This window comes from Hyla sarda (genome assembly GCF_029499605.1).
Source record: "Hyla sarda isolate aHylSar1 chromosome 1 unlocalized genomic scaffold, aHylSar1.hap1 SUPER_1_unloc_7, whole genome shotgun sequence".
NCBI lineage: Eukaryota > Metazoa > Chordata > Amphibia > Anura > Hylidae > Hyla > Hyla sarda.
The window spans coordinates 405,011-430,704 of record NW_026607593.1 but is presented as its reverse complement, the minus strand read 5'-3'; the positions used below and the strand labels follow the sequence as shown (position 1 = coordinate 430,704).

At 45.0% G+C, this 25,694-nt stretch overlaps 4 protein-coding genes across 4 annotated transcripts in view; 2 read left to right on the top strand and 2 right to left on the bottom strand.

Moving 5' to 3' along the window:
* The window catches only part of LOC130298275 (oocyte zinc finger protein XlCOF6-like), an 85,026-nt gene that overhangs the window by 53,936 nt on the left and 5,396 nt on the right, over positions 1-25,694 (top strand). The gene's annotated exons all lie outside the window — the stretch shown is intronic.
* Positions 10,976-25,694, bottom strand: part of LOC130298252 (zinc finger protein 850-like) — a 411,906-nt gene continuing 397,187 nt past the window's right edge. Inside the window, exon 10 of the mRNA XM_056551174.1 lies at positions 10,976-12,000. Within this exon, the coding sequence (XP_056407149.1) occupies positions 11,220-12,000 (781 nt within the window). The 3' untranslated portion in view covers positions 10,976-11,219. The remainder of the gene's footprint in view (positions 12,001-25,694) is intronic.
* LOC130298268 (uncharacterized) lies at positions 11,890-20,345 on the bottom strand. The gene is made up of 5 exons (XM_056551199.1): positions 20,212-20,345; positions 18,727-18,874; positions 18,109-18,228; positions 15,056-15,625; positions 11,890-12,241 (listed from the first exon to the last, which is right to left on the bottom strand). Exons 4-5 carry the CDS (start codon positions 15,564-15,566, stop codon positions 12,015-12,017), a joined length of 738 nt encoding a protein of 245 aa, XP_056407174.1. The 5' UTR covers positions 15,567-15,625; positions 18,109-18,228; positions 18,727-18,874; positions 20,212-20,345; the 3' UTR covers positions 11,890-12,014.
* The window catches only part of LOC130298274 (zinc finger protein 268-like), a 150,956-nt gene continuing 145,592 nt past the window's right edge, over positions 20,331-25,694 (top strand). The window contains exon 1 of the mRNA XM_056551204.1: positions 20,331-20,393. The gene's annotated coding sequence lies outside the window, so the exon portion shown is untranslated. The remainder of the gene's footprint in view (positions 20,394-25,694) is intronic.

Genomic DNA, 25,694 nt, shown 5'->3' with positions numbered 1-25,694 from the left:
TATCCATCTGTTATTACATAGATAAGAATGAGGTCATGTGACATCACTCCCAGAATCCCTCACCTCTCCAGTCATATCCATCTGTTATTACATAGATAAGAATGAGGTCATGTGACATCACTCCCAGAATCCCTCACCTTTTCAGTCATATCATCTGTTATTACATAGATAAGAATTAGGTCATGTGACATCACTCCCAGAATCCCTCACCTCTCCGGTCATATCCATCTGTTATTACATAGATAAGAATGAGGTCATGTGATATCACTCCCAGAATCCCTCACCTCTCCAGTCATATCAATATGTTATTACATAGATAAGAATGAGGTCATGTGACATCACTCCCAGAATCCCTCACCTCTCCAGTCATATCCATCTGTTATTACATAGATAAGAATGAGGTCATGTGACATCACTCCCAGAATCCCTCACCTCTCCAGTAAGCCGGAAGAGTATCTGTAGGGTGAGGTTTATGATCCTGTCGGCCATCTTGTTCCTGTCTCTCTCCATGGTTGATGGGTCATCCAGGAGAATTCTCTTATATAGAAGATATCAGCAGAGGATCCTGGATTGGAGAAACCTGAAGGGAAGAAGAGGAGACGATGAGAAATGGCGGCTGCTAATAGAAACAACAACAGAGAAAGAGACAAATACACAGAAAGTTCTGGATCTTGTGATCTTCTTCCTTAAGTCATAAAACCTTGTGTACCTGAAGGGGTTAATAGTAATGTCCCCTCCCCCAGCGCTCCTGATGTCACCACAACCGTATATACCTCCACCTGCAGACTGTACAGGAGCCGTGTGCTTACAGGACCTGCGATGATGTCACCGTCATGTGATCAGTCACATGGAGGAGGAGGAGTCACATGATCAGGGGCTGCTGCTCTAGGCTCCTCTGCTCAGTGTATGCAGGACTCTGCTGTGCTGGTTGTGATCGCTGCTGGATGAGCTGAAGTTATGTGTATGCAGCAGAGCTGTGTGTGTGTGATGTGCGTGGTGCAGAGCTGTGTATGTGTGTGTTATATATGTCTGCAGCAGAGCTGTGTGTAATGTGCATGTAGCTGAGCTGTATGTGTACACAGTAGAGCTGTATATGTGTAATGTACATGTAGCTGAGCTGTATGTGTACACAGTAGAGCTGTATATGTGTAATGTGCATGTAGCTGAGCTGTATGTGTACACAGTAGAGCTGCATATGTGTAATGTGCATGTAGCTGAGCTGTATGTGTACACAGTAGAGCTGTATATGTGTAATGTACATGTAGCTGAGCTGTATGTGTACACAGTAGAGCTGTATATGTGTAATGTACATGTAGCTGAGCTGTATGTGTACACAGTAGAGCTGTATATGTGTAATGTACATGTAGCTGAGCTGTATGTGTACACAGTAGAGCTGTATATGTGTAATGTGCATGTAGCTGAGCTGTATGTGTACACAGTAGAGCTGCATATGTGTAATGTGCATGTAGCTGAGCTGTATGTGTACACAGTAGAGCTGTGTGTAATGTGCATGTAGCTGAGTTGTATGTGTACACAGTAGAGCTGTATATGTGTAATGTACATGTAGCTGAGCTGTATGTGTACACAGTAGAGCTGTATATGTGTAATGTACATGTAGCTGAGCTGTATGTGTACACAGTAGAGCTGTATATGTGTAATGTGCATGTAGCTGAGCTGTATGTGTACACAGTAGAGCTGTATATGTGTAATGTACATGTAGCTGAGCTGTATGTGTACACAGTAGAGCTGTATATGTGTAATGTACATGTAGCTGAGCTGTATGTGTACACAGTAGAGCTGTATATGTGTAATGTACATGTAGCTGAGCTGTACGTGTACACAGTAGAGCTGTATATGTGTAATGTGCATGTAGCTGAGCTGTACGTGTACACAGTAGAGCTGTATATGTGTAATGTACATGTAGCTGAGCTGTATGTGTTCACAGTAGAGCTGTATATGTGTAATGTACATGTAGCTGAGCTGTATGTGTACAGTAGAGCTGTGTGTAATGTGCATGTAGCTGAGCTGTATGTGTACACAGTAGAGCTGTATATGTGTAATGTGCATGTAGCTGAGCTGTATGTGTACACAGTAGAGCTGTATATGTGTAATGTACATGTAACTGAGCTGTATGTGTACACAGTAGAGCTGTATATGTGTAATGTACATGTAGCTGAGCTGTATGTGTACAGAGTAGAGCTGTATATGTGTAATGTACATGTAGCTGAGCTGTATGTGTACACAGTAGAGCTGTATATGTGTAATGTACATGTAGCTGAGCTGTATATGTGTAATGTGCATGTAGCTGAGCTGTATGTGTACACAGTAGTGCTGTATATGTGTAATGTACATGTAGCTGAGCTGTATGTGTACACAGTAGTGCTGTATATGTGTAATGTGCATGTAGCTGAGCTGTATGTGTACACAGTAGAGCTGTATATGTGTAATGTACATGTAGCTGGGCTGTATGTGTACACAGTAGTGCTGTATATGTGTAATGTGCATGTAGCTGAGCTGTATGTGTACACAGTAGAGCTGTATATGTGTAATGTGCATGTAGCTGAGCTGTATGTGTACACAGTAGAGCTGTATATGTGTAATGTACATGTAGCTGAGCTGTATGTGTACACAGTAGAGCTGTACATGTGTAATGTACATGTAGCTGAGCTGTATGTGTACACAGTAGAGCTGTACATGTGTAATGTACATGTAGCTGAGCTGTATGTGTACACAGTAGAGCTGTATATGTGTAATGTACATGTAGCTGAGCTGTATGTGTACACAGTAGAGCTGTATATGTGTAATGTACATGTAGCTGAGCTGTATGTGTACACAGTAGAGCTGTATATGTGTAATGTACATGTAGCTGAGCTGTGTGTACACAGTAGAGCTGTATATGTGTAATGTACATGTAGCTGAGCTGTATGTGTACACAGTAGAGCTGTATATGTGTAATGTACATGTAGCTGAGCTGTATGTGTACAGTAGAGCTGTATATGTGTAATGTGCATGTAGCTGAGCTGTATGTGTACACAGTAGTGCTGTATATGTGTAATGTACATGTAGCTGAGCTGTATGTGTACACAGTAGAGCTGTATATGTGTAATGTACATGTAGCTGAGCTGTATGTGTACACAGTAGAGCTGTATATGTGTAATGTACATGTAGCTGAGCTGTATGTGTACACAGTAGAGCTGTATATGTGTAATGTGCATGTAGCTGAGCTGTATGTGTACACAGTAGAGCAGTATATGTGTAATGTGCATGTAGCTGAGCTGTATGTGTACACAGTAGAGCTGTATATGTGTAATGTGCATGTAGCTGAGCTGTATGTGTACACAGTAGAGCTGTATATGTGTAATGTACATGTAGCTGAGCTGTATGTGTACACAGTAGAGCTGTATATGTGTAATGTGCATGTAGCTGAGCTGTATGTGTACACAGTAGAGCTGTATATGTGTAATGTGCATGTAGCTGAGCTGTATGTGTACACAGTAGAGCTGTATATGTGTAATGTACATGTAGCTGAGCTGTATGTGTACACAGTAGTGCTGTATATGTGTAATGTACATGTAGCTGAGCTGTATGTGTACACAGTAGAGCTGTATATGTAATATACATGTAGCCCTAGGACATCCACAGGTTCCAGTCTCCTTAGGAGCTCCCTGGGTAATTCCTTACTTACCGGCCACTTTAGTTTCTTGGGGGGTGGCGGGAGGGAGTTTTAGTAGTTGTGATTTAGTCTTCTTTCGCGTTCTTTTAACGCCCATAGCAGTTGTATTTAGGGTCTAGGTCTGCACTGTGTCAGGGACTAACAATTTTCTCCGTCCCGATTAGTGTTAGACAGGGTGTTTTTGGGAATGTTTATATTAAGCTTGTTATGCTTTGCTGCTTGTGTTTTGTTGGTTGGTGTTTGTGCTCTGTTTGTCTTTTTGTGGTATGTGTGGTCCTGGTGCGCCGTCCTTCTTCCTCCTGGCCTTCCTTTGCTTCCTTCTGCTGATATAATTGGTTGTGAGTAGTGATTGGGACGTTAAGGGTTTTTAGCTGGAACCTCCGGGGACTTAACTCCAAGTTCAAGAGGGCCTTATGTTTTTAGACTTTGTGAAACGCCAGTCTCCCCATACTATCTGCTTACAGGAGACTCACATCACGGGACAGAAGGTTCTCGCCCTGTAGAGTGCATGGATGGCTCAGGGTTACCGTGCTTCCTATTCTAGTTATACCAGGGGTGTCTCAGTTTAGTTACAAAGTCCTTGCCCTTGGTGGTTTCCCAGGTAGCCTGTGATCACTTTGGGAGGTTTGTCATTTTGCATTGTTCTCTGGGCTCCTTCTCATTTATTCTTCTATTGCTAACAAAATTTTGTCTTTTCCCTCTGATCCTGTTTTACTTGTAGGAGATTTTAATGTTGTTCCTGATCCTCGCTCCACTGCTATTGACCCTGGTTCTTCATCTTTTATATTTTGTGCAAGGCGTTGGGCTTGACTGACCTCTGGAGGTGGAAATATCCCACGTCTTCTGCTTTCTCCTTTTACTCTGCTGCCCATAGATCCTTCTCCCGCATTGATCTGGCTCTGGCCTCCGAGGATCTCCTCCAGGCAGTAAGAGATGTTTTCTACACCACTAGGGGGATCTCAGACCACTCTGCTGTATTGTTAGTTCTCAATCTAGGTCTTAGTTCCCCTCCCGTATTTTGCGCATGCACCCTGGTTGGCTAAGGGCTGAGGCAGTGGTGGAGTCTTTAGGGGTTGCCCATAGTAAGTACTGGGAGCATAATGCTTCTTATCCTGATCCTCTAGTTCAGTGGGATGCTTATAAGGCTAGGATTAGGGGCGCTTTTATAGCGGGGGTAGCGGGAGCTTAGGTCGGCCACGAAGAATACGTTGTTTCAAGATGTTAGTGCTTTTGAGGTGGCTTATATTCGGGATCCTACACAATATCTCTGCTGGTTGTCCAGAAGGATAGGATTCAATTGAATTTTGCAAATACGGAAGCAGCGCTTTTTGCATTCGGGGATAAGAATGGGAAGCTACCTAGCGTACCTAGCAAAGGCTAGTCGCCCTGCCGCTTCTATTCCTTGTATTAAGGGGTTAGATGGTTCCATATTGTCTGACCCTCAGTTAATCAACTCTATCTTTAGGGATTTCTACTCCTCCCAATATTCTGCTCCTTCTAGACCCTGTCAGGGGGAACTTCTGTTTTTTCTACAGAACCTATCCCTCCCAAAGCTTAGTCGTACTCAGGCAAATGCGTTAGATACCCCTTTTACGTTGGAGGTGGTGAAACAGGCTATTAGGGAGCTTCCCAGTGGGAAGACCCTGGGTTTGGACGGGCTCATAGGTGATTGGTATGGGATGAACAAGGAGCGTTTGGCCCCTATACTCCTTCAATTATTTCATTCGGTGGCTGAGGCTGACTACCTTCCGGACTCTGATAGTGGTACTCCATAAGCCTGGGAAGGATCCGTTGCTACCTGACGTTACAGACCTATCTCCCTATTAAATGTTGATATTAAGATCTTTGCTAAAATACTGGCTTCTCGCCTGTATGGGGTCATTGGCTCTATCGTTCATCCTGACCAAACCGGGTTCATGCCGGGCAGGGCTACTGATGTTAACGTGAATATCGCAGCGGTGGGGGAAGACTTTCCTACAGGGATGGTGTTTAGTCTAGATATTTATAAGGCATTTGATTCTGTACTGTGGCCATATCTCTGGGAAATCTTGTCATATGGAAGACAAAAAAAGAGAACACGGAGCGCCTCATAGAATATTATCCTTCGTTAGAAAACAGCTATATGATGTATATAAACAGGGTGCTCACCTGTATAGGTTGTGGGTTAGCCACAACACTATTATACGTTAATCCCTCTACGGGGGGAAGGCCAGGAACATGCAGCACGGAGACTAAGACCGGGTTGGACTAGACATATGTAGACAAGGAAAAAGTAAAAAAAGGGCTCCAGTTGCGCAATAAGTCCCCTTAAGTGCTATAAATGCACTAGTCAGTCATGTAGAGTAAAAAAGCTACATTTATTAGTCCATAACAAGCGCTTTCGGAGTCTGAACAACTCCTTCTTTAGGTTCAAAGACTATGATACACAAAACTCTAAATACAGAATATATACACATTCATAAAACAGCGGAAATAAAAACAATTCATTAGTGTGCACCTTAATCACGGCATTCACATGTATTGCGGCGTCCGCATGTATCCGCAATTCGCCGGAAGTGTGCTAGAGAAGGAGGAACTACGGAAGTTACATCACTATTCAATCATAGCAAAAATTGAAGTCTCATTGTATTCGCACCACTGTCATGTTTTTTTGTATATTCCAAATATAGTGGTGCGAATACAATGAGACACCATTGTCGTGTGGATTCATATACTTTTTAAGGCATTTTGAGAATCATGTAAATTTTTGCTATGATTGAGTAGTGATGTAACTTCCGTAGTTCCTCCTTCTCTAGCACACTTCTGGTGAATTGTGGATGCATGCGGACGCCGCAATACATGTGAATGCCGTGATTAAGGTGCACACTAATGAATTGTTTTTATTTCTGCTGTTTTCTGAATGTGTATGTGTATATATTCTGTATTTAGAGTTTTGTGTATCATAGTCTTTGAACCTGAAGAAGGAGTTGTTCAGACTCCGAAAGCGCTTGTTATGGACTAATAAATGTAGCTTTTTTACTGTACATGACTGACTAGTGCATTTATAGCACTTAAGGGGACTTATTGCGCAACTGGAGCCCTTTTTTTTTTACTTTTTCCTTGTCTGGGAAATCTTGGGCATGTTTGGGTTTGGGTATACTTGATATAGCTTCTAGCTAAAGGTTTAGGTCTCCCAAAAAAATTCTTCCAATAAAGCGAAAGGGAACCTTATATTGCAGATATGATTAAAACTTCACTTTTAATAGTAGCTAGTAAAATAACCAAAAAAACAAACAAACAAAAGATCTAGTGCACAAAATATTAACGGACCGCCACCATTAATAAGAGATATCGCTAGTAGAAGCTCAAATATCTGCTATTGGGCAGTCCTAGAAAAATGAAGGAGTACTGTAGTCGTAGGGCTACTATGTATCAATAGTCACTAGATCACTACTGCTGATCTTCCTTCAACAAAGGTGCATGTTACCATAATTCATATGCATAAGGTGCGTCTTCCAGCATAAATAGTGGTTGTCATAGTGCAGTAATGACTCTGCTAGTCACTATATCCCAGTGGTACAAGGCCTTGATAGCAGCATACATAGGCAGCAATAGATAGCACGTATCTTAGCAGCATATCATCATAACACTCCGTTCTGCAGCAATTAGTATTGCATTTTCCAGCATAGCAGCAGAAATACTGGTAGCAGCGTCAACAAGCAGCAATAGATAGCACATATCTTAGCAGCATACCGTCATTGTACTCAATTCTGCAACAGTAGATATTGCACTTTCCAACATAGCAGCAGTGATATATAGCAGCAGATTATAGAGTTGGCACCAAAGCAAAATTGATATCATTGCACTTAGCCCTTCAGTTGTGCAGCAGTTATATATTGCACTTAATTCAGTAGCTGCAGATAACTTGCAGTAAGCAGCAGTACAAGCTATTGGTTCCAACATCCATCCATAGTCATTGCACTTAGCCCTATGTGCTGCAGCTGTCCTTCATCTAATCCAATAACAAATGCATTAATAAAGCAGCATAGTTACATATCTTATCATGTCCAGAGCAGGGGTCCTACGCGTTTCCTTTGCCATCAATCATCAGGGACCGACGTCTTGGCTCTTTATTATAGTTTGATCCATGTGCTCATTTCTGTATGTGCGACTCTGGTGGCGGCCGTACAAAGAATATCTCGTTCGCGCTGTTTTTTAAGCTGGTTAGCTCCTCCCCCTACATCACATGACTCCCTCAGTCTGGGTCATACGCGTCATAGACGCACCCCTGACCCATCCCGAGGGTCTGAGATATCACGCTGTAAAGGGAGGAGGTATGTGACGTCAGGTAGCGCTTCACGCCTCGTTCTGACTTGGGAAACTATAGACACCAGTGGTTTGCGTTTCAGATCTCGATATTGATGCCGATCGGGACCGTCTACTCAAACAGGTATATATTAACCATATGTGTACTTCAGCACTCTAGTTCTTTGCAAGTGACATCTAGAGATTAAATTTGTAACTAATTGCAAGACACTTGAGTATTAGTTAATTTGTTTTTCACATTTAAATTGTTGTTTTTATCCATGAGTGTCTGCTGCCCTCGTCATCTTTGTCTCAGTAAGATATAATAGCTATTGGTAAGCCTAGAGACAAGAAAGGGGAGGTGTTATATAAAACAGGCATATGAAATGAAGTCATTAAGCCCTTATGGCTTGACAGTATCTAATCTAAAGGTCCATTCTGCCTCCCTCTGGAGGAGAGCCCTACGACTACAGTACTCCTTCATTTTTCTAGGACTGCCCAATAGCAGATATTTGAGCTTCTACTAGCGATATCTCTTATTAATGGTGGCGGTCCGTTAATATTTTGTGCACTAGATCTTTTGTTTGTTTGTTTTTTTGGTTATTTTACTAGCTACTATTAAAAGTGAAGTTTTAATCATGTTTGGGTTTGGCCCTCTGTTTTGTGCCTGGGTCCGCTTGTTGTATGATTGTCCTAGGGCTCGTATTCGCACTAACCTAGATGTTTCGGCTTCCTTCCTTCTGGGACAAAGCAGGGGTGTCCACTATCTCCCTTCCTTTTTGCGCTGGCGATCGAGCCTTTGGCGGCGGCTATACGTAGAGATCCCACAATCTGTGGCATTCCCAGGGGGTCCATTGTAGATGCTGATGACACATTGGTGTATTTAGCAGATGCAGAGGGCTCCTTCGTTTCTTTAATTAACCTACTTGATAGGTTTAGCTCTGTTTCAGGATTGCAGGTAAATTGGGTTAAATCCTCTCTCATGGCACTCTTACCTGATATTGTACTTCCCTCCTCTCTCCCGGCAGGGGTACAGGCAGTCTCCTGCTTCAGGTATCTCGGGATAGAGGTCTCTGCAACTATAGAGGAATATATGACCCTGAATTTAGACCCGTTCTTGACCTCCACAGTTGAACGGTTGAATGCCTGGTCCTCTCTCCCTAGCTGGAAGGATTAATATTTTTTAAATGATTTATTTCCCTAAATTTCTTTATTACTTCCATCTGGCTCCTGTGACTCCCTCCCCCCCTAAGAAATATTTTAATAGACTGTGTGGTTCTCTGGGATCCTTCTATTGGCAGGGGAAGTCTCCCAGGCTTGGTCGGGTTCTTCTTCAGGCTCCTAAACAGAGAGGTGGTGCCAATCCCAATGTCTATAACTATTTTCTTGCCTCTCAGTTGGTCTGTGCAGCGTGGTGGATTGACCAGGATCTGTCAAACTCGATGACTGCCTTGCCTGGAGCACTGATGGGTTCATATGAAGCTCTCACTAACTCACTATACAGGTACCATTCTCGTTCCTCTTATCCTCTTCCCTTGCAAACTATAGCTAAAGTGTGGTCCCTGGTGTTGAGTAAATTTCCGCAGCCTTTGGTGTCTCCTAGGGCACCCCTGTGGGGGAATGTACATTTACCTCACCTTCATGGGTTACAGGAGGCCCGTTTCTGGGGTTCTCATGGAGTCAGGTTCGTGATTCACTTGCTCCGAGAGGATCAGGATTTCTTGTCCTTTGCGGAAATGAAAGAACGTTATGGTGTCCCTGGCAGTGCCTTTTATAGGAATCTTCAGCGGAGGCAGGCGGCTCAAGCATAATTTGGCTCCCTGACATTTACCCCTGTGTTTTCTGAGGTGGAGATTCTCCTGGGCACTGCAGATCTCACTAAACCTCTTACCCAGTCCTATGCTCTCCTTCAGACACTGGGGCCTAGCCCGTTCTCGAATGCTTATCATAAATGGGTGGCTGATATTCCTGATCTGTCTGAGCGCCAGTGGAAGGAAGTTGAGGGCTCATGTTACTCCCCGGTGGTGAGTAGTAGGGATCTGTAGATTCAGTCTCGGTATGTTTTGAGGTTATATTAAACCCCTGCTAAGCTTAAATGTATTTGGGTTTCCCTGTCTGACTTATGTTTTCGTTGTTCTGTGGAGGTAGGTACCTTCCTGCATGCGGTTTGGGAGTGTCCAGTTATAGCCTCTTTTTGAAGGGAAGTAATGGGTTTTTTGGCAGACAATCTAGATTTTCCCTTCCTGCTTACCCCGGTGGTGTGCTTGCTGGGAGTCATAAATGAGTCTCTGGTTTGCATGGACGTATATTGATCCGAGTCTTGCTATTCTGTGCCTGTAAAGTGGTAGTAATGACCTGGAAGGATGCTTCACCTCCTCCTTTGTCTCGCTGGCTGAACCTGGTAAATATATTTGTCCCATTGTAACAAGCCTTGTATATGTAGGTGCCCGAAGAAATTAGACAGGGTGTGGACTCCATGGCTTTTATTGGATGTTTCAGCTGACCAGCCGTCTGGAGTGGTCCATTAGGTTCCCTATAACAGGATATTAATATTGTAGGGGGGCTTTTGGAGTCATTGGGATGTGTGGGTGTGAATGAATGCTTGTCTCGTGGTGTGGGACTCTTCTGGAAGGTACCGGGGATTCTCTTTCCTTATGTGCTTAGTTGCCTTTCCCGTTTATGATATCCCGGTCACTGTGCTGGAGTTAACCTGTGGGCCTCCGGAGGCACCTGTTGCTTGTTACTAGAGATGAGCGAACTTACAGTAAATTCGATTCGTCACAAACTTCTCGGCTCGGCAGTTGATGACTTATCCTGCATAAATGAGTTCAGCTTTCAGGTGCTCCGGTGGGCTGGAAAAGGTGGATACAGTCCTAGGAGACTCTTTCCTAGGACTGTATCCCCCTTTTCCAGCCCATGGGAGCACCGGAAAGCTGAACTAATTTATGCAGGATAAGTCATCAACTGCTGAGCCGAGAAGTTTGTGACGAATCGAATTTACTGTAAGTTCGCTCATCTCTACTTGTTACACTTTCTTGTTGTATTTCTTTATTGTATGCAAAACAAAAAAGTTAATACTTAAAAAAATATATATATACACATGTAGCTGAGCTGTATGACATGACATCGCTGGATCGGTGACTACGTTCTAAAAGAAAACGTTTATTAACAATTGGTAACAAGTTTGGAGATGCAGTATATGATATATGTATAAATGTCAGATATCCTATGTACATGGTAATATATAGATGTGTTGTCTGCATCATTTACTGCTCTGAATTGGCTTCTCTCCTGTGTGAGTTCTTTGATGCTGAAGAAGAGCTGATTTCCAAGTAAAACATTTCCCACATTCTGAGCATAAAAATGGTTTCTCTCCTGTGTGAGTTCTTTGATGACTTATAAGGTTTGGTTTCCGAGTATAACATTTCCCACATTCTGAACATGAAAATAGCTTCTCCTCTGTGTGAGTTCTTTGGTGTTTTTTAAGATTTGATATTTTAGTAAAACATTTCCTACATTCTGAACATGAAAATGGCTTCTTATCTGTGTGAGATTTTTCATGTTCAACGAGAGTTGATTTGTAAGTAAAACTTTTTCCACATGCTGAGCATGAAAATGGCTTCTCCCCTGTGTGAGTTCTTTGATGTTTAAGAAGATTTGCTTTCTCAGTAAAATATTTCCCACATTCTGAACATGAAAATGGTTTATCCACTGTGTGACATCTCTGATGTTTAAAAAGATTTGCTTTATCAGTAAAACATTTCTCACATTCCGAACATGAAAATGGCTTCTCCCCTGTGTGAGTTCTTTGATGTTGAACAAGATGTGATTTCTGAGTAAAACATTTTCTACATTCTGAACATGAATATGGCTTCTCCCCTGTGTGAGTTCTTTTATGTACAATAAGACCTGATTCAAAAGGAAAACATTTCCCACATTCTGAACATGAAAATGACTTCACTCCTGTGTGATATCTCTGATGTCTAACAAGACTTGATTTAGAAATAAAGCATTTCCCACATTCTGAGCATGAATATGGTTTCCTTCCTGTATGAGCTCATTGATGTCCAACACCCCTTCTGTGACTTTTATTTTGCTGAACATCCTGTGATGACTGAGAAGACAGGACCTGTATATAAGGATGAGATGACAGATCTTGGCTGTGAAGGGCTGAGGGTGTATCTGGGATAATGGAATGTTCTTCATATGTATCTTGTGTGATATCATCATCTGCTTTATAATCTGAAGATATAAGATTCTCCTCTGATCTCCTGGTACAAGAATCTGCAGAGAATAACACACATTTTATTATCAAAATTAACTCCTTAACAACCCAGGACACTTTTGTATTTCTAAGCAATAGCACTTTGTAAATCCACCCTTCATTTTTAAATAAGATTTACTGCAAAACTGAAGAAAGATAGTTACTATGATAGCGGAGCAGCCATACAACAGTGGTGTCAAACTGTGGCCCTACACATACGGCAAAACGTATACTCCCAGCAGGCCTGGACACCAAAAGTTTTGTCTGCCTCCTCTAGAGGATGCACACTGTCCTCGAAAGGTAAATCAAGGCTTCCCTCTCATGGTATCCCTTAGTGCGGTGGCTTTGAAACTGCGGCCTTCCAAATGTTGCAAAACTTAACTCCCAGCATGCCCGGGAGCTGAAGTTTTGCAAGATCTGGGTTTGACACCACTGCCTTACAAGGATCAGGGACACCCGTCTTTGACAACCATGTGGACACAGCCTCAGGGAAAATCACTGCTATGGGGCCCGATGAGGGACCAAATGACTGTGCCCCCCAATCCACCTGACCCCGCAGGTTATAATGGAGCAGTCATCAAAACCGCCCCCTTTATTATCCTCATGCCAGCCAGAGAATTCAGGTAAAGGATAGGGCAGTGGTTCTCCCCCAGGGGTACTTAGCAATTCTCCAGGGGGTATTTGAAAAAACTCAGTAATGGCAGCCACAGCCACTGGTTACTGGTCTGGACCACCTTGAAAGAAATGGTCGGCCGACGTCACTGCACCGAGGAGCAGGAGGACAGCAAAGGGGAAGAGCGGGCACTGGGTGCTGTGGGCAGGAACTACCATAAGCTTTGTTGCTCCACTCCTTCAACTATATATGGGGACAGTTTGGGGGCCAACAGCTATATTTGGGGGTACAGAGGAAGTCTTACAACTTTAAGGGGACACAAAGCGGGTCCTATTATTGTGAGTGACAATAAACATGGGGAGTCTGTAAATAGATGGATATTGTACTGCAGAAAGGAGCCAAAATGTTTGTTTGTCTGGTTTTGTGAAAACGTATGTATGGGAGAAATCTTCATGGCGGTCTAGGCCAGATAGTGAAGATAAGAAAACAACCCCGGTTAGAGAAGATGTCACCTGTAAATCGGGGGACTGGGGGGGATAGGGAAAGGAACAGGTGGCGTGTTATAGAGGAAAGTAAAGCATATGAATTATACTATAATCATTACAAAATGTCTCTAATATGGGGGGACAATTTTTGGGGAATGGGCTGTCAAGGGGCACTCAGGCAAATAAAGAACCAATGGGATAGGAGATACGTTATATATCACGGGGGTCCGACGCTTGGGACTCCTTGCGATCTCCTGAACGGGGCCCTGGCAGTCTGCTTGAAGGGGGCGGACCAAACCCTGCATGGAGCGGCGGCTGACACTCCCCCTCCATGTATCCCATAGAGATACATGGAGGGGGTATGTCTGCCGCGGCATCCTGTGGGGGTCAGAACGGGCGCTTCCGGCAGACTGCTGGGGCCCCATTCAGGAGATCACGGGGAGTCCAAAGGGTGGGACCCCCGTGATCTATAATGTATCCCCTATCCTGTCTAGGCAGAGTATAAAATGTTTGTCTTTTGTCTATTTACACGTATAGAAAGACTTATGTCCTAATAACGTTAGTGAAGTTTTCCAGGAACCAAGTTATAAGAGGAACCTTTATTTTTAATGATTTTCGCTCTCGGCTCGCCAGCCGCACCTATACCTCCATTTGGACCCCCACAGGTGACCCGAACAGGAACATTTCTGTATCAGAGGGAAAGAATAAAGGGATTTAGAAGGGTACTCCACTGCTAGACATCTTATCCAAAGGATGGGGGATAAGATGTCTGATTGCGGGGGTTCGGCTGCTGGGGACCCCCATGATCTCCCGCAGCACCTCCCCATTCTAAACAAAAGCCAGATTCCTGTAGCAGTGGTCGTGTCGTCATGGCCATTCCCCCTCGTGTTGTCGCACCCCCTCCCATAGACAGGAATGGAGGGGGTGTGGCCATGTATCTCCAGCTCTTCCATAGATCTCCCAGCAGCAGGACCCCTGTGATCAGACATCTTATCCCCTATCCTTTAGATAAGATGATTAGAGGCGGAGTAACCCTTTAAAGGCCAGTGCACATACCATTCATCAGAAGAAGGGTCATGCATGAAACTTGCTGGGTGTCCTACGGTGGCCTTGAATCCTGTGGATAGTGGATATATGTTTGATCACTGGGGTCCGACCACTGAGACCCCCACGATCTCCATCCTGGTATCCTGTTTGTGTATCTCCGGCTCTCCCATAGAGATTTATGGAGAGACATGTCGGGCACCTCTTAGTGCGGTGGTGGACAATAATCCCTGCACGGAGCGGAGGTCACCTGTGCCTGGAGAGATCGGGGGTGCCAGGCAGGAGATCATGGGGGTCTCGGCGGCCGGACCCCCATGATCAGACAATTATTCCCTCTCCTCAGAATTCTTTGGAAGGTACCAACGCCATCTTGTGTAGCGGTTCGGACATAAGTTTGCAGCTTCTTTGTCGCTGACTGACCCCTGGTAGGACCCATAGCTGGGCTAACTGAACTAAGGCTTTTCGGGGTCTTTGGGGCAGAAGAAAGTGTCCAGGACAATTAAAGACATGGGATCTATGCAGAGTTACTACAACGAGTCTGCTCAGCGTACAAAAGGGAAGAGAACGACGTCACCTGTTTGCCCTGAAGTCCCAAAGATTCCAGTTACACTAATACTTCCGAAAAATATTATTGCAGCCGGTGACTTAATAGAATCTGTGACCCTTCTCTGTGTTTAGTGGTTACTACTCACCTGGGCGGTTACCTGTAGGAATGTCCTCCTTATACTGCTCATCACCGCTCACATCTGTCTCTTCTTCTACTTTTACTATTATGTCTGGAGCATTAATATAGATCAGATCTTTCCCTGTAGGAATGTCCCCCTTAAACTGCTCATCACCGCTCACATCTGTCTCCTCTTCTTCCTTTATATCTGTCATATTAATATAGATCAGATCTTTCTCTGTAAGAATGTCCTCCTTATACTGCTCAGTACTGCTCACATCTGTCTCTTCTTCTTCCCTTATGTCTGTAGCATTAATCGAGATGAGATCTTCCCCTGTAGGAATGTCCTCCTTATACTGCTTATCACCGCTCACATCTGTATCTTCATCTTTTATATCTGTAGGATTAATATAGGTCAGATCTTTCCCTGTAGGAATGTCCTCCTTATACTGCTTATCACCGCTCACATCTGTATCTTCATCTTTTATATCTGTAGGATTAATATAGATCAGATATTTCCCTGTGGTAATGTCCTCCATATTCTTCTCATCAAGAGGACGGGGACACCTCTCTGGTGCTGTTCTCTTACTGGATCTGACTGTAGGGAACACATACAGAGACTGAATTCATTCTTTACATACAAATAATGAGAGGACGTGTGTATATAGTCATGTCTATTATCTGGTGATGTGAGGGGCTGCTGATCCTCCATCATGACCTGATCCTTGTACTGATCCTTGTGTCCTTCTACATACTCCCACTCCTCCATGGAAAAAATAGACCGCCACGTCCTGACACCTTATAGGAACCTGACACATAATGATACAGTCATCACCAGACCCCTCCATTACTGTATAAAGTCCCAGCAGTGTCACCTCTCCAGTCATCACCAGACCCTCCATTACTGTTTAATGTCCCAGCATTCCCAGCAGTGTCACCTCTCCAGTCATCACCAGACCCCTCCATTACTGTATAATGTCCCAGCATTCCCAGCAGTGTCACCTCTCCAGTCATCACCAGACCCCTCCATTACTGTATAATGTCCCAGCAGTGTCACCTCTCCAGTCATCACCAGACCCCTCCAATACTGTATAATGTCCCAGCATTCCCAGCAGTGTCACCTCTCCAGTCGTCACCAGACCCCTCCATTACTGTATAATGTCCCAGCATTCCCAGCAGTGTCACCTCTCCAGTCATCACCAGACCCCTCCATTACTGTATAATGTCCCAGCAGTGTCACCTCTCCAGTCATCACCAGACCCCTCCAATACTGTATAATGTCCCAGCATTCCCAGCAGTGTCACCTCTCCAGTCGTCACCAGATTCCTCCATTACTGTATAATGTCCCAGCAGTGTCACCTCTCCAGTCATCACCAGACCCCTCCATTACTGTATAATGTCCCAGCAGTGTCACCTCTCCAGTCATCACCAGACCCCCTCCATTACTGTATAATGTCCCAGCAGTGTCACCTCTCCAGTCATCACCAGACCCCCTCCATTACTGTATAATGTCCCAGCAGTGTCACCTCTCCAGTCATCACCAGACCCCTCCATTACTGTATAATGTCCCAGAAGGGTCACCTCTCCAGTTATCACCAGACCCCTCCATTACTGTATAATATCCCAGCAGGGTCACCTCTCAGTTATCACCAGACTCCTCCATTACTGTATAATGTCCCAGCAGTGTCACCTCTCCAGTCATCACCAGACCCCTCCATTACTGTATAATGTCCCAGCATTCCCAGCAGTGTCACCTCTCCAGTCATCACCAGACCCCTCCATTACTGTATAATGTCCCAGCAGTGTCACCTCTCCAGTCATCACCAGACCCCTCCATTACTGTATAATGTCCCAGCATTCCCAGCAGTGTCACCTCTCCAGTCATCACCAGACCCCTCCATTACTGTATAAAGTCCCAGCAGTGTCACCTCTCCAGTCATCACCAGACCCTCCATTACTGTTTAATGTCCCAGCATTCCCAGCAGTGTCACCTCTCCAGTCATCACCAGACCCCTCCATTACTGTATAATGTCCCAGCATTCCCAGCAGTGTCACCTCTTCAGTCATCACCAGACCCCTCCATTACTGTATAATGTCCCAGCATTCCCAGCAGTGTCACCTCTCCAGTCATCACCAGACCCCTCCATTACTGTATAATGTCCCAGCAGTGTCACCTCTCCAGTCATCACCAGACCCCTCCAATACTGTATAATGTCCCAGCATTCCCAGCAGTGTCACCTCTCCAGTCGTCACCAGACCCCTCCATTACTGTATAATGTCCCAGCAGTGTCACCTCTCCAGTCATCACCAGACCCCTCCATTACTGTATAATGTCCCAGCAGTGTCACCTCTCCAGTCATCACCAGACCCCCTCCATTACTGTATAATGTCCCAGCAGTGTCACCTCTCCAGTCATCACCAGACCCCTCCATTACTGTATAATGTCCCAGAAGGGTCACCTCTCCAGTTATCACCAGACCCCTCCATTACTGTATAATGTCCCAGAAGGGTCACCTCTCCAGTTATCACCAGACCCCTCCATTACTGTATAATGTCCCAGAAGGGTCACCTCTCCAGTTATCACCAGACCCCTCCATTACTGTATAATATCCCAGCAGGGTCACCTCTCAGTTATCACCAGACTCCTCCATTACTGTATAATGTCCCAGCAGTGTCACCTCTCCAGTCATCACCAGACCCCTCCATTACTGTATAATGTCCCAGCATTCCCAGCAGTGTCACCTCTCCAGTCATCACCAGACCCCTCCATTACTGTATAATGTCCCAGCAGTGTCACCTCTCCAGTCATCACCAGACCCCTCCATTACTGTATAATGTCCCAGCATTCCCATCAGTGTCACCTCTCCAGTCATCACCAGACCCCTCCATTACTGTATAATGTCCCAGCAGTGTCACCTCTCCAGTCATCACCAGACCCCTCCATTACTATATAATGTCCCAGCAGTGTCACCTCTCCAGTCATCACCAGACCCCTCCATTACTGTATAATGTCCCAGCAGGGTCACCTCTCCAGTCATCACCAGACCCCTCCATTACTGTATAATGTCCCAGCAGGGTCACCTCTCCAGTCAGCAGCTCCATCATCTTGTTGATGAGTTCTCGGATCTTCTGTTCATCCATTTCCTCATGTATCAGGGAGTGACTGCGCCCACTAGAGGACTTCTTCACTACTGTGTAATCCTGTGTATGGAGAGACACATTAATATCACTACATACATTCCCAGAATCCCTCACCTCTCCAGTCATATCCATCTGTAATTACATAGATAAGAATGAGGTCATGTGACATCACTCCCAGAATCCCTCACCTCTCCAGTCATATCCATCTGTTATTACATAGATAAGAATGAGGTCATGTGACATCACTCCCAGAATCCCTCACCTCTCCAGTCATATCCATCTGTTATTAGATAGATAAGAATGAGGTCATGTGACATCACTCCCAGAATCCCTCACCTCTCCAGTCATAGCCATCTGTTATTACATAGATAAGAATGAGGTCATGTGACATCACTCCCAGAATCCCTCACCTCTCCAGTCATATCCATCTGTTATTACATAGATAAGAATGAGGTCATGTGACATCACTCCCAGAATCCCTCACCTCTCCAGTCATATCCATCTGTTATTACATAGATAAGAATGAGGTCATGTGAAATCACTCCCAGAATCCCTCACCTCTCCAGTAAGACGGAAGAGTATCTGTAGGGTGAGGTTTATGATCCTGTCGGCCATCTTGTTCCTGTCTCTCTCCATGGTTGATGGGTCATCCAGGAGAATTCTCTTATATAGAAGACATCAGCAGAGGATCCTGGATTGGAGAAACCTGAAGGGAAGAAGAGGAGACGATGATAAACCGCACCAGATTCTATGGAGAAATAAAATCCATTTCCTGGAGATAATCTGGGGAAACATCTGAGGAGACATTATAGTCACAATAATGGAGGCTGTAAACCTAGTCAGGGTCCATCATAGTCTGTGGTGGAGTCATGGGGGATGGGTAGAATATGGAGACAGGAATCCACTGCCCATGTTATCCAGGAAATACCAGAAGCCACGAGTGGTGAGAAGAGGGAAATGGTGGACAAAGTGTCTGTATGCTTACGTATACGCTTATTGTGAGCGGCTTTACCTCATCTCACCTTCTCTCATAGTGGACCGAGGACATCTAGACCTGATATTCCTTCATTGTATGTATCCCACTGCAAACAAACCATTGTGCCTCCCCCTTAGGGGGTGTAAAGACTTCTTTATGTCGGGAGTGCCCACATTATGGATCCTTTTCATCTGGAACACGTTGTTTGTGGTAACAAAGGGGATGGAAAAGAGGGGCCCCGAGCAGAGATGGGAGAATCCTGAGGAGAGACCATATGTTATCGCTGTGCCTCGTGTGCAGGCTGTGCGGCCGTAAGGAAGGAGGTAGAAGCAGCCACCGGGACCACAGTGGTGGCCATCTTAGATTGCTGTATGGAAGAAATGGCTAGTACCCCGGGAAGACATTAACCAGATGACAGGTTGAGCAGGGAGGTGACCTGCAGCCCTTCACTATACAAACACGCCCCTTCCATAGACCTGCATTGAGAGGGCGTAACGGAACAAGGGGTGTGGCTATGCAAGCACAACCCTCGCTCCCATCGTTCGGAACACTCGGGCAGCAGAGTACACCTTTAATGGGTTAATCATTAGCGGGGAGTCCTGGCTGCTTATAGCTCCTAAGCTCTAAATCCCATATGGGGCGCAGGGCGTAAATGTACCGCATGTTCTTAAAGGAGTTCTGTAGTAAAAAAATAACCAACGGATAGGGGACAAGTTATAGATCGCGGGGGTCTGACTGCTGGGACCCCCTGCAATCTCTTGTAAGGGGCCCCGACAGTCTGCAGAAAGAGGGCGTGCCAACCCCTGCACAGAGTGGTGGCCAAAACGCCCCCTCCATGTATCCCTTAGAAATACATGAAGAGGGAGCTTTGGCAGCTGCTTCCTGTGGGGGTCAGATCGCCTGCTTCCTGCAAACTGCTGGGCCCCCATACAGGAGATAGCGGGGGATCCCAGCTGTCAGGCATCTGCAATCTATAACTTATGTTATTTTACACTGTACTAGTCCTTTAAGGGTAAATATTAAACATCCCCAATAATCTTGATCTGATGGTGACCGCACACACATACCTGTATCTGTAGAGGAGCCGTGTGCTTACAGGACCTGCGATGATGTCACCGTCATGTGATCAGTCACAGGGAGGAGGAGGAGTCACATGATCAGGGGCTGCTGCTCTGAGAGATCTCCACACACAACACAACAGCAGTGACTGCCCCACCAGGACCTGCTCTGTATCTGCTACATGCTGGAGGTGTAGGACCTGTGATGATGTCACAATCATGTGACCAGTACCCATTTCGGGGGGGGGGGGGGAGTTTAGCAGTATAGATGTTACTGTGGCAGAAGGACCTGTGGGGTGGATCATGTGACAGTAGTGGGCGGGGTTGAGCAGTGTTGGAGAGGAGATTGTAGTTGAAGGACCTGTGATAATGATCATGTGACAGTAGAGTCCTGCATACACCGAGCAGATGAGCCTAGAGCAGCAGCCTGTGATCATGTGACTCCTCCTCCTCCATGTGACTGATCACATGACGGTGACATCATCGCAGGTCCTGTAAGTACACGGCTCCTCTACAGATACAGGTATGTGTGTTCTCTCCCTGTCAGGATTCTCTTATGCCCCTCCAGCAGCACAGATGGTATATTCCTCCCCCCCGCACACTGGTATGACCCATGCATTGTACTGACAATAAAACCTTACAAGGGTTAATCGCACCCCCTCCCCTATATAGAGGCCGATCCCCTCATCCTGTGATTTCTCCTTTGGGGATTATTTTTATGTATTTTTGTGTTTTTTACTTTAATAATATTTTATCTTTGCTCCTGGTGAGAGAAGGGTTAATATATTGTCTTGTTTCTGCTGCTGTTTGTGTTATTCCGCCATCTTTACTCATTTCCTATATCTCCGCCCAGTTGGCCCCCAGCTAGAAGCCCCGCCCTCCTGTCCTTGTGGCCCTATTCCTGTTATGTCTTTACCTCTAATATGTCAGGTTCTTCTTCTCCTTCTGGTTCTCTCCCCGCGGTGTCCACATGTCTCCCCGGCCGCCGCCATCTTGTAGAAGGAGGTTTATGGAGAACTGGGCCGACTCCTCTGTGGATCCAGGCTCTGCCGACACGCCCCCTCCCATAGAGATGAAAGGAGGGGGTGTGGCTGTGACATCACAAGGGGGTGTGGCTGTGACGTGACACAATGAACCCCTATAAAGGTGACTCCGCCCCCAGACATCTTCTCCTCTCTCTGGGGGAGGGGACAGACATTGATCTATAGATAAAATATAGTAAAATGATACATTAACCCTTCATCTCCCACATCCTATAAATCTTCCCATCTCCTCCGGCTCTGGTGTCCAAGGTGATAGATTAGTCGCCATCCATGAGTCTCATGATAGATTCTACCAGACGTGGCCCCCGTGGATGTGATTCCAGGACACTGTGGAGTCGCCGTCCTGTTGTGTCCTCCAGCGTGTTCTCTGCTATATTGCTGGGTCATGTGATTGGTCGTCCATTCCCGCCTTATGCTCCTCCCCCCCTTGTTTCCCTTCACCCTCTATCCTCCCTTTTCCTTCTCTTTTCTTTACGTTTACCTTCTTGTCTTTCTTTTCGTGTTCTCGGTGTTTGTTGTTCTGTATTTGATTCTTTGCCGCCAAAGATTCTGAAAGATTTTCTGGTAAATTTCCGAGGACGTCATCATAGAGGAGAACTCATCCGAAATCATTGTGACTATAATGTCTCCTCAGATGTTTCCCCAGATTATCTCCAGGAAATGGATTTTATTTCTCCATAGAATCTGGTGCGGTTTATCATCGTCTCCTCTTCTTCCCTTCAGGTTTCTCCAATCCAGGATCCTCTGCTGATATCTTCTATATAAGAGAATTCTCCTGGATGACCCATCAACCATGGAGAGAGACAGGAACAAGATGGCCGACAGGATCATAAACCTCACCCTACATATACTCTTCCGGCTTACTGGAGAGGTGAGGGATTCTGGGAGTGATGTCACATGACCTCATTCTTATTTATGTAATAACAGATGGATATGACTGGAGAGGTGAGGGATTCTGGGAGTGATGTCACATGACCTCATTCTTATCTATGTAATAACAGATGGATATGACTGTAGAGGTGAGGGATTCTGGGAGTGATGTCACATGACCTCATTCTTATCTATGTAATAACAGATGGATATGACTGGAGAGGTGAGGGATTCTGGGAGTGATGTCACATGACCTCATTCTTATCTATATAATAACAGATGGATATGACTGGAGAGGTGAGGGATTCTGGGAGTGATGTCACATGACCTCATTCTTATCTATGTAATAACAGATGGATATGACTGGAGAGGTGAGGGATTCTGGGAGTGATGTCACATGACCTCATTCTTATCTATATAATAACAGAAGGATATGACTGGAGAGGTGAGGGATTCTGGGAGTGATGTCACATGACCTCATTCTTATCTATGTAATAACAGATGGATATGACTGGAGAGGTGAGGGATTCTGGGAATGTATGTAGTGATATTAATGTGTCTCTCCATACACAGGATTACACAGTAGTGAAGAAGTCATCTTGTGGGCGCTGTTGGGCCCCTGTGTGTGAAGGATGGGGAATAACCCTGAGTCCAATCCCGGGGCCCCCACCTCACTCCCTGATACATGAGGAAATGGATGAACAGAAGATCCGAGAACTCATCAACAAGATGATGGAGCTGCTGACTGGAGAGGTGACCCTGCTGGGATATTATACAGTAATGGAGGGGTCTGGTGATGACTGGAGAGGTGACACTGCTGGGAAATTATACAGTAATGGAGGGGTCTGGTGATGACTGGAGAGGTGACACTGCTGGGACATTATACAGTAATGGAGGGGTCTGGTGATGACTGGAGAGGTGACACTGCTGGGACATTATACAGTAATGGAGGGGTCTGGTGATGACTGGAGAGGTAACACTGCTGGGACATTATACAGTAATGGAGGGGTCTGGTGATGACTGGAGAGGTGACACTGCTGGGAATGCTGGGACATTATACAGTAATGGAGGGTCTGGTGATGACTGGAGAGGTGACACTGCTGGGAATGCTGGGACATTATACAGTAATGGAGGAGTCTGGTGATGACTGGAGAGGTGACACTGCTGGGACATTATACAGTAACGGAGGGGTCTGGTGATGACTGGAGAGGTGACACTGCTGGGACATTATACAGTAATGGAGGGGTCTGGTGATGACTGGAGAGGTGACACTGCTGGGACATTATACAGTAATGGAGGGGTCTGGTGATGACTGGAGAGGTGAGACTGCTGGGACATTATACAGTAATGGAGGGGTCTGGTGATGACTGGAGAGGTGACACTGCTGGGACATTATACAGTAATGGAGGGGTCTGGTGATGACTGGAGAGGTGACACTGCTGGGACATTATACAGTAATGGAGGGGTCTGGTGATGACTGGAGAGGTGACACTGCTGGGACATTATACAGTAATGGAGGGGTCTGGTGATGACTGGAGAGGTGACACTGCTGGGACATTATACAGTAATGGAGGGGTCTGGTGATGACTGGAGAGGTGACACTGCTGGGACATTATACAGTAATGGAGGGGTCTGGTGATGACTGGAGAGGTGACACTGCTGGGAATGCTGGGACATTATACAGTAATGGAGGGGTCTGGTGATGACTGGAGAGGTGACACTGCTGGGACATTATACAGTAATGGAGGGGTCTGGTGATGACTGGAGAGGTGACACTGCTGGGAATGCTGGGACATTATACAGTAACACCACTGGAGGGGTCGGGTGATGACTGTATCATTGTGTGTCAGGTTCCTATAAGGTGTCAGGACGTGGCGGTCTATTTCTCCATGGAGGAGTGGGAGTATGTAGAAGGACACAAGGATCAGTATAAGGATCAGGTCATGATGGAGGATCAGCAGCCCCTCACATCACCAGGTAATAGACATGACTATATACACACGTCCTCTCATTATTTGTATGTAAAGAATGAATTCAGTCTCTGTATGTGTTCCCTACAGTCAGATCCAGTAAGAGAACAGCACCAGAGAGGTGTCCCCTTCCTCTTCTTCCACTGGATGATCAGGTAGATGGAGATAATCCCTATGATCTGTAGAAGGGCTGTGAAGCTCTTGTGGTCAGTCCCCTCACCCTCCATGACTCCTCATCTCCTGCTCATCTATAACATCCCACGTGACTTCTCCTACTGTCTGATGACTTTACTATATTTATTTTACATCATATGAATCAGGGAGAAGATCCGAATAATATTAATGCTCCAGAGACAGATGTGAGCGGTGATGAGCAGTATAAGGAGGACATTCCTACAGAGAAAGATCTGATCTTTATTAATGCTACAGACATGAAGGAAGAACAAGAGACATATGAGAGCGGAAACGAACAGTATAAGGAGGACATTCCTACAGGGAAAGATCTGATCTATTCTACAGACATAAAGGATGAAGAAGAGACATATGTGAGTGGTGATGAGCAGTTTAAGGAGGACATTCCTACAGGAAAAGATATGGACAATAATAATGCTACAGACATGAAGGAAGAAGAAGAGACAGATGTGAGCGGTGATGAACAGTATAAGGAGGACATTCCTACAGGTAACCGTCCAGGTGAGTAGCAACAACTTAAAGGGGTATTCCAGGAAAAAACTTTTTTTATATATATCAACTGGCTGTAGAAAGTTAAACAGATTTGTAAATTACTTCTATTAAAAAAATCTTAATCCTTTTTCAGTACATATGAGCTGCTGAAGTTGAGTTGTTCTTTTCTGTCTAAGTCCTCTCTGATGACATCTGTCCCGGGAAACGCCCAGTTTAGAAGCAAATCCCCATAGCAAACCTCTTCTAAACTGGGCGGTTCTCGAGACACGTGTCATCAGAGAGCACTTAGACAGAAAAGAACAACTCAACTTCAGAAGCTCATAAGTACTGAAAGGATTAAGATTTTTTAATAGAAGTAATTTACAAATCTGTTTTAATTTCTAGAGCCAGTTGATATATAAAAAAAGTTTTTTCCTGGAATACACCTTTAACCCCTTAAGGACTGAGCGTTTTTCCACTTTCCTTTTTTCCTCTTTACCTTTAAAAAAATCATAACCCTTTCAGTTTTGCACCTAAAATCCATATGAGGGCTTATTTTTTGCGCCACCAATTCTACTTTGTCTACTTTGTCATTTTACCCAAAAATCTACGACGAAACGGGAAAAAAAAATCATTTTGAGACAAAATAAAAAAAAAACACCATTTTTAACTTTTGGAGGCTTCCGTTTCTACACAGTACATTTTCCGGTAAAAATGACCCCTTCTCTTTATCCTGTAGGTCCATACGATTAAAATGATCCCCTACTTATATAGGTTTGATTTTGTCGTATTGCTGGAAAAAATCCTAACTACATTAAGGAAAATGTATACGTTTAAAATTGTCCTGTTCTGACCCCTATAACTTTTTTATTTTTCCACGTATGGGGCGGTATGAGGGCTCATTTTTTGCGTTGTGATCTGAAGTTTTTAGCGGTACCATTTTTGC

Bases quoted from the DNA above. Each gene is read 5' to 3' on its own strand.
- LOC130298268 (XM_056551199.1), bottom strand. From the start codon at position 15,566: ATGGAGGACATTACCACAGGGAAATATCTGATCTATATTAATCCTACA. The intron at 12,242-15,055 runs GTGAGTAGTAAC...TATTCTCTGCAG, and splicing joins TCCTACAGGTAACCGCCCAG to ATTCTTGTACCAGGAGATCA.